The 15,197-nt window shown below is 35.9% G+C and overlaps 1 protein-coding gene across 1 annotated transcript in view; it reads right to left on the minus strand.

Moving 5' to 3' along the window:
• Window positions 1–2,982: 2,982 nt before the first annotated feature.
• Window positions 2,983–15,197, minus strand: part of TRIP4 (thyroid hormone receptor interactor 4) — a 50,043-nt gene continuing 37,828 nt past the window's right edge. The window contains 2 exon segments of the mRNA XM_031955395.1: window positions 2,983–3,289; window positions 9,463–9,565. Coding sequence (XP_031811255.1) covers window positions 3,222–3,289; window positions 9,463–9,565 — 171 coding nt within the window. The 3' untranslated portion in view covers window positions 2,983–3,221.

Raw genomic sequence — 15,197 nt, forward strand, 5'->3', positions numbered from 1 at the left:
TTTTCCTCAAAATCTGGCCAACCAACTTTTCTCTGCTTTCTTATCCATATTGAGAAAGTGACTGGGTTTCATACACACTAAAGTTTGCCCATTGAGTAATGGGGCATGCAAACACACAAATGTACACATACCCATACAACATCCTTTGTGAAGGTGAATAGTCCTACTATTGTGCTGTCTCCAGCATTCTGGCCTCTAGAGGCTAAAAAGCTTTCCCACATGCTGGTAGCTTTCTTAACTTCTGGAACCTGTGAGTGTTATGTATAGATTCCATCACCACCGGCCCCTCCCCCCAGCACCCTTCAGATTATCAGAGGCTAAGAGTAGCAAATGTGCACTTGCCATTGAAATTCCAGGAAATATAAAAATTTTTGGACTCTATTTTCTCCCCTAGTTCTAATACGCAGAAGTTTACAGATCTCCTGTGGGCTTTCTTTTTGTTGGCCATTCATTCTGTATGGGCAGAACAGCCCCAAGCTACCTGCTGTATTTCTGACTCAGAAACTGATAAGGGCATTTTTTAAAAGTTTTAAATTAAATATAATCTGCATAAACAGACATTAATAAAAGAGGACATTAAAGGTAAAGGGATTTTTGAGTATAATTCATTTGTAATGGCCTGAAAATATCTACCTTGGAATTCAAATTTTTACGCCTGCTCTGTTGACTTCTTGAAGTTTTTAACTGTTTCTGACTTAAAAGACTGGGAGAAATTTACATCCATCTCTTCAACTGGTTTTCCTTCAAGCAAATTTTCTCCTCCCTTAAAAAAAAAAGCTGAACTCTCTTGGGGCTATAGAGGTAGCCTCTATTATCATGCATAAGCAACTTTGGAGCAAGCAAATAATTGTGGTAGGAACTGGAAGGAGGAGAAGGAATAAACAGAAAAAAAAAAAACTAGACTACCCATCCAGGTGCTAAAAATTATTAAAACTGGCCCAGTTATAGCCAAAAGGAGGCGCAATCACTTTGGCTGCAACTGAAAACCAGCTTGGGGATGTCTAAATTCTAGTCCAAATTATCCCAGAGTTAGGTCAGTGTAAAATGTTATAAAGGACTTAAAGATTGGAACAGGGTGAACCCAGCACACAGACTGCAAAAAAATCTACGCCATGTTTTAAAAGCATGTTCTTTTATTATGTAAGAGCCAAGTCATCTCTGTACCAAATCTTTCCTCCCCTTCTTCCTTCTCCTTCCTAGGTTCCAATCCACCCCCATCCCAAACCCTAAATAGAATAAAACTCTGACTTTTATATCTAAAGGCTGCCTTTCCATATCATTCGATTCTTCTGCAACTAGCCCACCTTGTTATTTAGCATGTGGAAAGGCTGGATAACCAGACTTTTTTCTTGAGGCTTAAATTGACATTCTAAGTAGAGTCATCAATCTGGTCCTTTCTGTATTCAAATAAAAAGGCAGGAAACCTTTACCTTCTCTGTGCATGTATTTTACTTGAGTAAAAAACTAGACAAAATCTAGCACAATACAGACCACTGTGTAATAGAACTGTTAATTGCCTAGTGAACTCAGTCTTGTATCATTTGCTGATAGCATGCATTTGTCTGCATGGGGGCAATAAGTAATTTTTTTTTAGAAGTTCGATACTTCCCACTTTTCCCAAGCAGGTTAAACAACAAGAGATCAAGAACTATTCCATGTTCCCATCATGTGCTAATATGTGGTTCGTTTTGCCTGGGAATCACTAACACTCAGGCCATGTAGAACTGGTGCCTAGAGCTATGCAGCAAGCAGAGTTCACAGTTGAGTGAACATCAATGCATAATGAGTGTAGGCATTTCAATGCAAATAAACGCTGAATATGAAGGATTAAAGAAAGGGGAAATTAATCTTATTCATAACACAGAGTACTTTTTCCCTTTTTTTTTTAAATCATGCACACAAATCCTGGAGGGAATCCAACTTCTCCAGTGATGCCATAGCTTTATAAAAAGCAGAATGTACATATTTTAAGACTGTGAGTTTCCTCAAGAAGCTAAGGAACTGAGATTTTAACAGCTCCCTAGAACTGCTTCAGAAACAAAACATTCCTCTGAGTGGGACCAGACCCACTAATCATATTTTAGTGGTATTCCCTGGTTTTTAAAGCACATAATTTCCCATAGAGGGGAATAAGCAATTATATATCACCTACTAAGTGGCAGGCTTTTAACAAATCTCTCACTTGATTTTTACAACGTGTGAGGTAGATGCTAAATATTATTCTCATTTTACATATTGAGACAAACAGAAGTTAAATGACTTAACCAACATCATACAGCTAATAAGTATCTGAGGTCAAATCTTATTTCAGGTCTTCCTAATTCCTGGCTCAGGGTTTTATCCACTGGGGTACCTAGCAAGCAAAGAGTGATCTGAGGATTTAGTTTCAGTATTTGGAGGCATTTGGGTGCATTGTTGAAGACTTTTTTTCTTTATCAGAAATGGCGTAAGCAAGGTTGTTGTATTGTCAGTTCTACTAGTAGTCCTACAGTAGCAAACAGCTCCATAGGGCTTTGGCAGCAGGAGGAGAGAAAGAAAGAGGGAGAAAAAAAGAGAGTACGACCATAAGGGCCAAAGTCATCAGTTCAGGCCAACAAACAGCTGACTCACTTTTTGGACTGATGAGTTTAAAAAAGGAGACAGAATTGGTGATAATGACTTGTTTTTGAGAAATCTTGTCCTATCCCAAGCCTGTTTTAAGCCAGAGGCTCACTTGATCATTTTGAGATTTGCCAACTGTCCTTTTACTTTACTTCTGTAAACTCACAGACTAACACAGTGCCTAGCATATAGCAGATGCTTAAGAAATACTTCTTGATTGAATTAGGAGAAAAAAAGCATCTTTCCTAAGAATAATTGCTTTCCTGAGAAAGAAAATCTCCCAATTGGAATGCAACTTAAAGCTAAAGGAAAAGTTTTTCACTTATGCCCTTCCAGTCCTTTTCTGGAAAAACAAAAACAAAATTAAAAACTGTCAAAGACCTGAGATTTTAAAATTATTTTTATAAACAGTACACAAGGCTTAGTCCATTGGGTGAAAAAAGCATCTTCCCTCCATCAACTCCTCACACACTTCCAAGAACTTAAGATAGTTTGTTAAAAGTTTATATTCTGAGAGAGTCAATGCTTAAGCCCAGCCTGGGGATTTTTACTGCCTTCACTTCAAAGGAAACACACAACTCTGGATTCTTCACTAGCAAAGTGTGGATTCCTTTTTTCACTCAGACAGTGGCTTTCTGCTTCATTAACCCTTTCTTTGCTCCTTGATGGATCTTGGAATCCAGTTTCCCTGTAAAAAAGAATAAAGAAATCTCATTATTTTTAACTATATTTGCAATGCAAATCCATTGGAGACCTATAGGTCTCCTAGTTACCCTGTTCCTGTCACATTCAATTATTTTGCTTCAAGAGTTAGACACTTACTTCCAAACTCCAGAATTCCATTATATTGGAATGAAGAAGCTAGAAGCATTGGATAGGACATGTACCAAAAAAAAAAAATCAATAATCCAGTGGGTATATGCCAAAGGAGATAAGAGGTAAAGTCTCTCATTTCATAGCTACTAAAAAAGAGCCTATCACTTCTTGAGGGTGTCTTATGTGAGCATAACACACATATGTAATAAAGGAAAGGCCCTTCACACAGTGGAACGACCATGGCTGGACCTGCTAACTGGCTAGGCGTGCTGCATGAATGTCCCCCACAGGGAGAGGAGCAGTTCTTCTCACCCCCAGAGCAGCCTCTGAGCTCAATAGGGGGAGTGACCTCAAACAGTAGAGCAGAAACCGCATGAATGCTCTACTGACAAAGGGCCCCTATCACTGGCTAAGAAGGGCAGAGTTCACAGGCTCTGAGACTCTTTCTAAGTTTAAAATTCAGAAAACAAACCACCTTCTTGTCCCAGGTAACCCTAATGAAAAATGTGTCACTGATGTAGCTAACCTCTGTCTTGCCAACAATTCTTGGGAAACAACTCTTAGGAAAAAACACAGGCTCTAACTCAGCATTACAAAGTCTTAGGGATCACCTTGTGACAAATATCTTAACAAGATTTCTGTCTTTCTGCCCTGAAAATAGTGTCTGGCTTTCTCTTATATAAAGTCACATCCAGTTAAATGATAAATTTTAATTTAATAAACAGGTTTAAAAAAAATAGCAGTATTTGACTAAAGGAGAAATCAAAGGAACTTCTTTCCAAAAGCAAAGAGGTGTATTAAAATCCCAGAGGCACATATATATGTTCATTACTCAGCAAAACAGCAGTCTATGTTAGGGGCTAAAAAATGCACTGGATTAAAATCAGAAAAACTGTAATCTATCTAGTTCTACTTCTGCCACTTAGTTATGTGACTTCATTTAACTTTTATACAGTTTCATCATTTGTTAAATAAGGATAATAATATAGACTCCACATATTTGAAATGTTTGTTGTGAGATATGTGTGAATGTGAATTTGCAAAATATAAAATACAGTACAAACTTGAAGATATTAAGTCTGACAGAAAAGTTGAAATATTAAGTTCCTACATATAATAAACTTCCCTATTTTAAGATGACTCTTTTAGATTCACATTTTTTTTTTCCCATCATCTTTTCTAGGACAGAACTAGTAACTAAGGAATTATTATACCCCAGGATATCCAGGCCAAAATCCAAAACGTTAAAAAAAAAAAAAAAATCAACCGAGAAACTTAGTGTGGAGGGGAAAAAATGATACCAGGTACAAAATTTGTATTTTTTAAAACTCATATAAAAAAGTAAAGAATAAGCAATTATCTTGATTACTGAGGATGTTGTTTTCCATTGAAGTCAGTCAAAAATTGAGTTTTCTTCAATTCGTAGATGGGGGAAAAAAAAAAGCAAAAGAAGGTAGTATGACCCAGCCAAAATTTGGAATTCAGTGGAGAGCTCTTCTAACAAAAATAACCAAAAACCTGGAATGCTTCTTTTAACCTGCTGAAGCCTGGGAATTTTACTCCCAAGATATGGTTTCAGCTTAACCTCTAATTTTTTACCACATCAACATGATTACATCATTTAACTGCTTTATAATGGGACTCCATATCTTAGTAAGAGGACTGTCCTTAAAGCTTAGCTGCCTTTAAGCCCTTAACACAAAAGGCTATTACAAAGTTCCAAATACTTGTTTCAGAAAATTTCATACAGTTCATGAAACACAAAGTTGTGGGCTAATTCTAATTCATTCACCGTAGAATTAAAGCACCAAAAAGGTGAAAAATTAGCAATTGTCAATAAAATCATTAGATTTGGTGTTGGGTCATAAAAATGAAGCAAAGTTCTTAAAAGAGAAATTCTGGGGGCAGCTAAGTGGCACAGTGGATAGAGAGCACCAAACCTGAAGTCAGGAGGACCTAAGTTCAAATCTGAACTCAGACACTTAATACTTCTTAGCTATATGACCCTGGGCAAGTCATTTAACTTCAATTACCTCAGGAAAAATTTTTTTAAAAAAAAAAGAGAAATTCTTGGAAAAATTTAAGGATTGGTAAATTGTGGGGGAAGTGAAGGATATAAATATGAATGAGGTTCCTTATTTAAAGATATAACTATTATGGGTTCTCCTCTGTATTTGAAGATGACTTTATCACCAGTAGAAGATAAACTTGGAGATTTTTTTCTAATACCAGAAACCTTGATTCTTTGAAGCTTCAGATACTGATGCTATACCGGCTCAGCTGCAGTCCCTGGATACTTTATATTTCAGTATTGGCTTTAATAGCTAAATGTAGAGCAGCAAATGGGGCAGATATTTTTACTATCAATGAAAAGCAGTACCAAGTGCTCCCAACATGAGAACCACTAAGTAAATTAAATGTTTATAACTCAAAACATTTTCCTAGAGAAATAATGCTATAAAGAGGAGCTGCCTCTCATACCTATTAGATTGGCTAAGATGGCAGAAAAAAAAATGATCATATGGGAAAACTAGGATACTAATGGCCTGTTAGTAGAGTTGTGAACTGATCCAATCACACTGACGAGTAATTTGGAACTTTGCCCAAAGAACTATGAAACTGTGTACACCCTTTGATCCAGCAATATCATTACTAGGTCTGTATTCCAAAGAGATCATAAAGGGAAAAGGACGCACATGTACAAAAATATATATAGCAGTTCTTTTTGTGGTGGCAAGGAATTGGAAATTTAGGGGATGACTATCAGTTGGGGAATGATTGAACAAATTGTGGTATGCTAATGTAATGAAATACTAATGTAATGAAATACAGAAATTATGAACAGGCAGATATCAGAAAAGCCTGGAAAGATGTAAATGAACTGATGCTGAGTGAAGTGAGCAGAACCAGAAGAACATTGTACACAGTCACAGCAACACTGTGTGATGGTCAACTATGATAGACTTATCTCTTCTCAGCAATACAGTGGTCCAGACTTGTGACAGAAAATGTCATTCACATCTAGAAAAAGAACTATGGACACTGAATGCAGATCAAAGCATATTATTCTCACTTTTTGGGGGGTGGTTTTTGCTTTCACATAGTTTTTCCCTTTTGTTCTGATTCTTCTTTTACAACATGACTAATATGGGAATATGTTTAACATTATTGTATATAAATAACCTACACCAGACTACTTTGTTGGGGTAGGGGGAAGGAAGGAAGAAAGAGAAAAATTTGGAACTGAAAATCTTACAAAAATAAATGTTGAAATGATATGATTCAGACCAGTTCCAATGACTTTGTGATGAAGACAGCCATCTACACTTAGAAAGAGAACTGTGGGGACTGAGTGTGGTTCACAACATAGCATTTTCACTTTTTTTGTTGTTGTTTGCTTACATTTTATTTTCTTTCTCATTGTTTTTCCTCTTTGATCTGACTTTTGTGTAGCAGGATAATTGTATAAATATGTATACATATATTGGATTTAATATATTTTTACTATGTTTAACATATATTGTATTACTTGCAATCTGGGGGAGTAGGTGAGGGAAGGGGGAAAATTGGAATAGAAGGTTTTGCAAGGGTTAATGTTGAAAAATTATCCATGCATATGGTTTGAAAATAAAAAGCTTTAATAAAAAAAAAACTTAAAAATGAATGTTGAAAACTATCTTTACATGTAATTGGGGGAAAAAAAATTGCTATTAAGTGGGGGAATAAAGAAAAGGTAGTAACCAAACTGTGCTCAAAGGACTAGTGGTCCTCATTGTAATGTCTATAAAGTTTCCTTAAAAAAAAATGCAAACACTAATAATATTTTCTCTTCTAATGTATTTATCACATACCACATTTTTTAATAAGTCACAATTTTCTCTATTTCTCTCCCCCATTAACCTATATCCACCTGCTGGCCATCCCAAATCCTTCAATCTTAAGGGATCACCAACAGGGGGAAATAAAGAAGAAGCTGATGGATAAAGTTTCCTTAACAAGCATTCTCCTTCCCCACCTCTCACCAGTCTTGCTGCTATATATTCAGAGGCTCATAACAGGGACTGGCATTGAGTTCAGTGAGGTTAAGAAGTGGAAACGGACAGAGAATGGGAAATCTCAAAAAACAATGAGGTCTTAAGCAGGGAAGAGAAGGTATAGGAAAACATCAAGCTTAAGCAGTGTGGAGAAAAGCAGCCCTTTTAGCCACCTTCTCCTTAGATAGCTGTCTAGAAGGGCAGTTCCCTTGTAAGAGAAGTATATGAGTAGGAACTGTTTTCCTAAAGATCTTTGAGATACATGCCCTTTGAATCATCTTTTAACCTGAATTCTGTGAATTAGTTCACTATTAATTAATGATATGAATTAATTCATTCACATACTCCAAACAGTTCATTTGGATTGAAACACACTTATGGCTCAGTTCTTGAGTACAATTTGTAATGATGAATACAGCTTAGTTAATTAAATGGTATAGGAGGAACCCCTGATTCATCAGAGCTACTTTCTAACCAATTGAGAAAGTAGTAACATGGCAATGTTACTTGATGTCAATGATACCTGCAATTTATATAATGCTTTAAGTTTCACAAAGTATTTTATATATGTCATCTCAGTTGATCAATAAATTAGTGGGAAACCATTAGAAACCATTAGTGGGAAATCAATGAGTCACTCTATAACCCCACATAGGGTTTCTTGGCAATGACACTTGAGGAATTTGCCATTTCCTTCTCAAACAGAGTAAGACTAAAAGAGATGGAGTGACTTGCCCAGAGTCACACAGCTAATGAGGCCAAATTTGAAGTCAGGTCTTCCTGACTCCAGGGCTGGCACTCTATTCACTGACTGACTAATAAGTTGAACTAAGAAGATCGTCAGAGAAAATACAGCCAAATCTTTATCATATATTAATGGCTTATAGGTGAAATTTATGATGAAATGCAGAGGATGCTGAAGTGCTGAATCAAGAAGAAAAGACTGAAAGATGAAGAAGTTGAAAATGAAAAGAATAAATTAACAAGAATGTGTTGTGTTTAGAGGAGTGCAATCACAAAAGAGAAAGAGATCCCCCAGAGTGGGAAAAGAGTAAGAACAAAGGCCCAAGAAATGGTCCTAAGAAAAACACTAGAAGTGAAAAATGTGGTAAAGGAATGATGCTTGAGCTCTGAAAGAGTAATTAAATTGGTTGTACAAGGTCTTCAAAAGTTAAAAGTTAGAGAAAACACTGAAGAAAAAAAAGTAAATTATTGAAACTGCTAGAATTCTTAATGTTTTACATAAGCAAACTTACTTGCTTCTCTACAGGTTGGAAGAGTCATAAATGTTAATGTCTCCAGGAAAAGTGAGTTTTTGACACTAGAGTGATCACTTCTGTCAGATAGGCCAAATAAGAAAAGCTACATGGCATTGAAATTAATATTAAGACACCTAGATAATAATAGGTATGATTTTATTAATTCACTAAGTAATCACCAAACAGCACTAGGATAGGACATGTTAAAACAGTCATAATATAAAAGTTTAGCAATGAAATGATATTGGAACTTATATAGCAAAAACTGGAAAATGAGTAGATGCCCATCAACTGGGGAATGGCTTGAACAAGTGGTGGTATATGAAAATAATGGAATATTATTGTTCTACAAAAAATGATGAACAAGCTGTCTCTAGAAAGATCTGGAAAAATGAACTAATGCTGAGCAAAACAAGCAGAACCAAGGATATACCGTACACAATAACAAACAGCAAGAATGTGTGATGATCGACTACGAAAGACTTGGTTGTTCTCAGTGGTTCAGTGATCTAAAACAATCCCAATAGACTTTGGAGAGAAAATGGCATCTGCATCCAGAAAAATAATATAGGAGGCTGAATGTAAATCAACACATGCTATATTCACTTCTTTTTTCTCTCTTTTTTTTAAATCTCTCCCATGCCTTTTTCATTTTGCTCTGATTTTTCTCTCCCAACATGATTCATAAAGCAATGTATATTATAAATAAATAAATAAGTTTAAAGGAAAAAAAAAAAAGAAAATATACTTACAGATTTTGTGTTTTCCTTTGATAGGAAACTTCAAGATCATTTCTTGGGGATTTGTGCAGATGAAAACAAATGGAGAATCAGATTCTTGACTGAGGTCTGGGTACTGAAAAATATAAAACATAAAAATCCAGGGAGTTGGGCTAGATGGGCTAGAATATTTATTCTAACATTCTCTTCAAGAAACTCAAAATGTTCTACACACCTTAGCACACCAAATTTTGATAATATGCTACAAAATAAGCAGGTGACAGGTAATAAATCATCTTTCCATTTCAAAGATAGGCAAGCAAAGAAAAAGAAGAACACAAGCAAGACAAAAATGGGAATGGAACATGAATCTTTGCCAGAGTACTGCTATCCTTAGAGAGTATAAAGCCTTTCATACTTTCATACATTCCCATCTATCACAGGAAATGTACAAAACAATTTCAACAAAAAGACATTTGGCCTTCTCCCAGAAGACAAATCAGAATTTACTCTTGTGAAAAAATAAGCAATCCAGAGTTGGGAATCTTTGTTGTTATTCAGTCACTTTATTCATATTCCCATTTTGGGATAATGGAATGCTTTGCTATTTCCTTCTCCAGCTCATTTTACAGATGAGAAAATAGAGGTAAACAGGGTTAAGTGACTTGTCCAGGATCACATAAGTAGTAAGGCGCTGAGGCTGAATCAGGTCTTCCTGATTCCAGGTCCATTGCTCAGACCACTGCACTATCTACCTGCCCTTGGGAATGGTTTTCAACTATGTACTTCAAAAACCTGAATACCTCCTAGATTCAGTAGACATAAAAGTATTGGAAAGATTTAAGAAAATGAAAACATTTTAAGGAAATTTTACTAGAAAAAGTAAATTTAACAGAAAGAAGATAATTCATTATAAAAGGTATGAACATGTAAAAATTTGTCACTTTGGATGCAATCAAGTCTTGGTAAGGGTGAAAAGGTGAGCTGAAAAAAAACAGTGAAAACTACTTTATATTACCAATCAGAACTAGATCTGTGTGCAAAACCATGATTCTTACTCTTTCTACTCTGGGGTCACCGGCACTAGAATAAAATTACAATGATCACTCAATCACATTTCAAGGCAACAGTTGGAGTAGATGAAACATTTTTCATTTCATGACTGCCCATCTATCGACATATTCTTCTTGGCAAACTCAACCAGTAAAACTTATATTTAGAGAAGACTCCATGAGCAAGAAAGCCAATCCTTTAGTTGCTATCATCAGGATTTCTATTTCTATAGATTAAAATTTGGTCATTTGAAATAAAATTCTACTTTTACTCACCTGCCAGAATGTTTCCACTGAAATGTCACTGAATTCATAGATAACAATATCTAGTACTGTCTCATATTACTTCATTTATGCCTCATAACAGCTTTGTAAGGTAGGTATTTCAGGCCTTTTTAGTTTCATTTTTAAAGATAAGAAAACTAAAACTTAGAGATCAATAATTATACAGACAGTACTAAAGGGAAGATCTGAATCCAAGTTTTTCTTGACTCCAAATTCCACACTTTATGTACTATACCAGAACAGTCAAACTCAAAGCCCACAAAACTCCAGAAAGCAAACAAGATCAAAATGTAATTCAGAAGATATATTTAATAAAATAAATAAAAATATGTGCTATAGATAATGTTAGTCTGTGGTCTTAAGTTAACAAGCAGTCCATAAGAAACAAGAATCTGTTTCATCTAAGATACCACTACACTACCCCCCATGCTGTGTCTCTGAAAGCAGCAAAAACTGCGAGTCAGAATTTTACAATCTTCTTTAGTTACTCTACTGTGTGTTATAGATAAGCAATACTCTGTAGAAGGTAGGAGGTGCTTTTGGTTACAGTGGGTTCTGCCCACATATTATAGCTCTCAGTTCAGAATGCTGCAGATCTTGTTCTGATAAGACTACAGTTTTCATTTAGCACAGCCGTATTACTGGATGGATCAGATGTTAAACCGTGAGCAACTTGTATATGTGCATGAAGCCCCTTTACCCTTACAGAGCTCAGGATGAAAAAGCTCTAATATGAAGTAAGAAAAAGTGAACTCTGCATGAATTCTGCTCTGAGAACTACTTTCAGATGATTTGGCAAAACCATGAGCAGAGGTTCTCCCTGACATCTTTAAACTTAACACACTAGGAATTGAAGTCCCAGTGGCTTGCAGCTTCTCTCCTTTAATTATCCTGCCCTCTCTCCTCTGTGGCCTGGAGAGCGTCAAGGCCAGGAACAGGACAGCCAGCATTTCACAGTTCTGCTGTTCCAAAACTCGGAGCCAGGCAGGACAAGAGGTTCAGGCTGAGTTACTAGGAAGCTATGTAAATTATGTTCAGTGTTTGCCAAGGGAAACGGCTGGCTGCAAGGCCATTTCCTTCAGCAGCTTATGAGAGTTGTGAATCCTCTTACCTACTGGGAAGGGTAAAACTGTCCTTCTAAATCCTTCGGATATGCAAAAGCACTTTTAATATTCTGAGTACTTCCAAACATGGCTGTGGCTTTACAATTACCTACATTAAAGCCTACTCAATCAAACTGAACAGCAGAATTCAGCGTGGCAAGCTGAAGCCCAAAGAGTACATACTAAGAATCAGAATCTTTTGAGACAAAAGAAGAATCCATTCTACAGTATACTGCTTTCTTCAAAATAGATGTAAACCTTTCTCTCTTGAAAAGAAGTCAATATGAACCTATATTAAATGAGCTTAGAATATTGTACCATTGTATACTAATAAGAGAATGACAAAAAATTTGTTAAATTGAGACTCTGGTATGAGATAATAAGAAAAATGGCATAATAAAAGATTTCCTAGACACTTTTATGCCTTAAAGTGAAAATAAATATAGAACTCAACTTTCCCATTGTCCCCTTAAAGTAAGACATGCATGTGTGTGTCTGTGTGTCTGTGTCTGTGTCTGTGTCTGTGTCTGTGTCTGTGTGTATTTTTTTTTTTTTTTTGGCCTGGCTCTACTGCATACCCTTATGGGGATTTAGAAGAGAAGAAATTAGGATGCAAATTAATATTAAGGATAAACAAAATAGGATATATATGCTAACAAGGTTACATGGATTATTCTTCATCATGAAATACATTGAAGGAAAGTTATTTTGTCAGAATTTTATTAAGTCTTTTTAAAAGAATACATTTTGTCTAATTGGGATCTGTAGACAGGAAAAAAGTCAACCATAACACCAGGGAATAGAAACTTCATGTTAACCTGTCAGAGGTGCACAAGAAGTTCCTCTTTGCTAGTGGAGTCATTAGATGAAAAAAAAGCAAGCTGTTTAGAGAACAGACAGCAGCACCTGTGTAGGAGGAATACAGAACACTAACCAGAACAGGTCCAGGAGCAACAGACTAAAGAAAGCAACAGGCTGCTTAAGTGAGAGAGGTTCAGGAATTAAACAACAAAAAACAACAAAGAAATTCAACCCTAAAAAGTTGCTCTTGCTCTCACTGTGTTGTGACTCCCATCACCTGGTTCCCAACCTGATGACTGAAGAAAGGGGACCTTTTCTTCTTTCATGCCTCATAAGTTTCATAGATGTCTAACATAACAGGTAATTAAGTGCTAAACAGGCATTTTCTCCTCTTCTCCAGAGTAAAATTGCTCACCAGTCAGCTAGAAAATATTTCTTTTGCTGTGTCCATAAGAAAGAAGAAATTCAGCAGTTTTGGCAACTGGTGCTGACTCATAGCCAAATTAGTATTTACACCAATTCTGGAAGCCTGGGAATTAGGTTAAGCCTCCTTGTACCATAGTAATCAATAATGCCAAGATACTATGGTGTGATCCATCAGAACTAATTCCCAAGTGCTCTGGAAGTATGTTCCATTTATCAAAGGGATAAGAAAATCTCAAAAAATTACTCAAAAGAAATGGCATACAAAGGAAATGCATTTATTGGGAGGTTTTTTTTTTTGGCTTGAACTATATGATTAATAATCATACTATGAAATCTAGTTCACTAAAAGCCAACTCCAATAAGACTAAGATGGTAAAACTCAAAAAGAGAATGAAGTTATTTTAATAAAGTGGCCAAAAGCACAACAAAACTAAAAAAGAATAATCTCAACATGACTCTTTTTTATTTAATAATTCTCATTTACATTATTCTTCAAAGAGCTCAGGGCATTTGTGGCATACATAGTACAATCAGGATTCAATATCCTCCCTGCAGGGCAAAATTGTCTTTTCCCTACTTCAGAGTAGGACCCCTTTCATCAGGACAAAATGATTGCCATGTTATGACTAAACTATCAAGTGACTTGGATGGATAAAGATAAACTAAAGATAAGCTGGAGCAGAGCCCAGCAGCGACCTGGGTAAATCTCTTGCCCAAGATTATTCATAAGAGCTGCCAGTTCAATGTGGCAACAAATATGTCACAAAGGAAAGCAATTTAGGAGCAAATAACCAATGTATATCTGCTGTTCATGGGCACAGTGGTCATTTTTGGAAGGAACCAAGGACTAAAACATACCATTCTGCTCTATCCTCCCTTCCTCCCCACCTAACTAATCTCCTCTGAGTCCTTAACCTGTCAAAAGCAATCACATGTTATAGGAAGCATCAAGTATAGAAAATACATCTTGCTAACTTCCACAGAGCAGAGTTGTATCCTACCTATCCTAGATACTTAGTTATAGTGGAAACCTGGACAAGTCACTTACCTCTGCTGCCTTAGTTTCCTCAACTGTAAAATGGGAATAATCATAGGACCCACCATCCAAGGTTGCTGAGATATTTGTAAAGTGTTTAGTTAGTACAGTGTATAGTACAAAGCCAGAAGTAAATTGTTCTAATCAAGAACTCTATACTAAAATGTCCTTAATAATGGACATAAGACCTTTCTGAAAATAAAAGCCCAAGGCTTTTCCCATTTCTAGATTAAGGAATATAAGATGGACAAGGCTCTTTTCAACAATAAGATAATCAGGCCAATTCCAATGGTCTTGTGATAAAAAGAGTTATCTGCATCCAAAGAGAAGACTATGGGAACTGAGTGTCGATCACAACATAGTATCTTCACTCTTTTTGCTGTTGTTGTTTGCATTTTGTTTTCTTTCTCATTTTTTATTTTTTGATCTGATTTTTCTTGTGCAGCATTATAATTGTGGAAATACAGAAGAATTGCACATGTTTATCATATATTGGATTATTTGCCGTCTAAGAGAGGAGGTAGGGAGAAGGAAGGGAAAAAATTTGAACACAAGGTTTTGCAAGGGTGAATTTTGAAAATTATCCATCCATATGTTTTGAAAATAAAAAGCTTAAATTAAAAAAAAAGAATTAAAGACTACAACAACAACAAAGAAATATCAGAACCTAGTTCTTCTACCTCAAGTAGCTGCAGATATAGAGCAGAGCTCAGAGAATTCATTAATCTCATTTTGTGTGTAAGTACAAGCAAATCTTCACCACTGGTTATTTATCATCAAGTAACATTTGTTAAGCAGACTGGGGAGGCAAGGCACTGTGTAATTATCTACTTTCTCAGGAATCTTACAAAAATCTTGTGGACAGAACTGTTCATATAAAAACTACTAAAAGTCCTATCAATGGTAAGCAATAAATAAACACCACAGAAGATTTCTTTTCTGAAGCTATTTCACATTCATATTGTAAAACCAAATCATGGCAGCAATTATGTAACACACTTGGGTCATTGGTTCTCCTGTATCAAATAGTTCAATACCTGGCTCAGTCTCTTCCTCTCCACTTCA

This window comes from Sarcophilus harrisii, chromosome 2 (assembly GCF_902635505.1).
Source record: "Sarcophilus harrisii chromosome 2, mSarHar1.11, whole genome shotgun sequence".
In the NCBI taxonomy this organism is placed as follows: domain Eukaryota; kingdom Metazoa; phylum Chordata; class Mammalia; order Dasyuromorphia; family Dasyuridae; genus Sarcophilus; species Sarcophilus harrisii.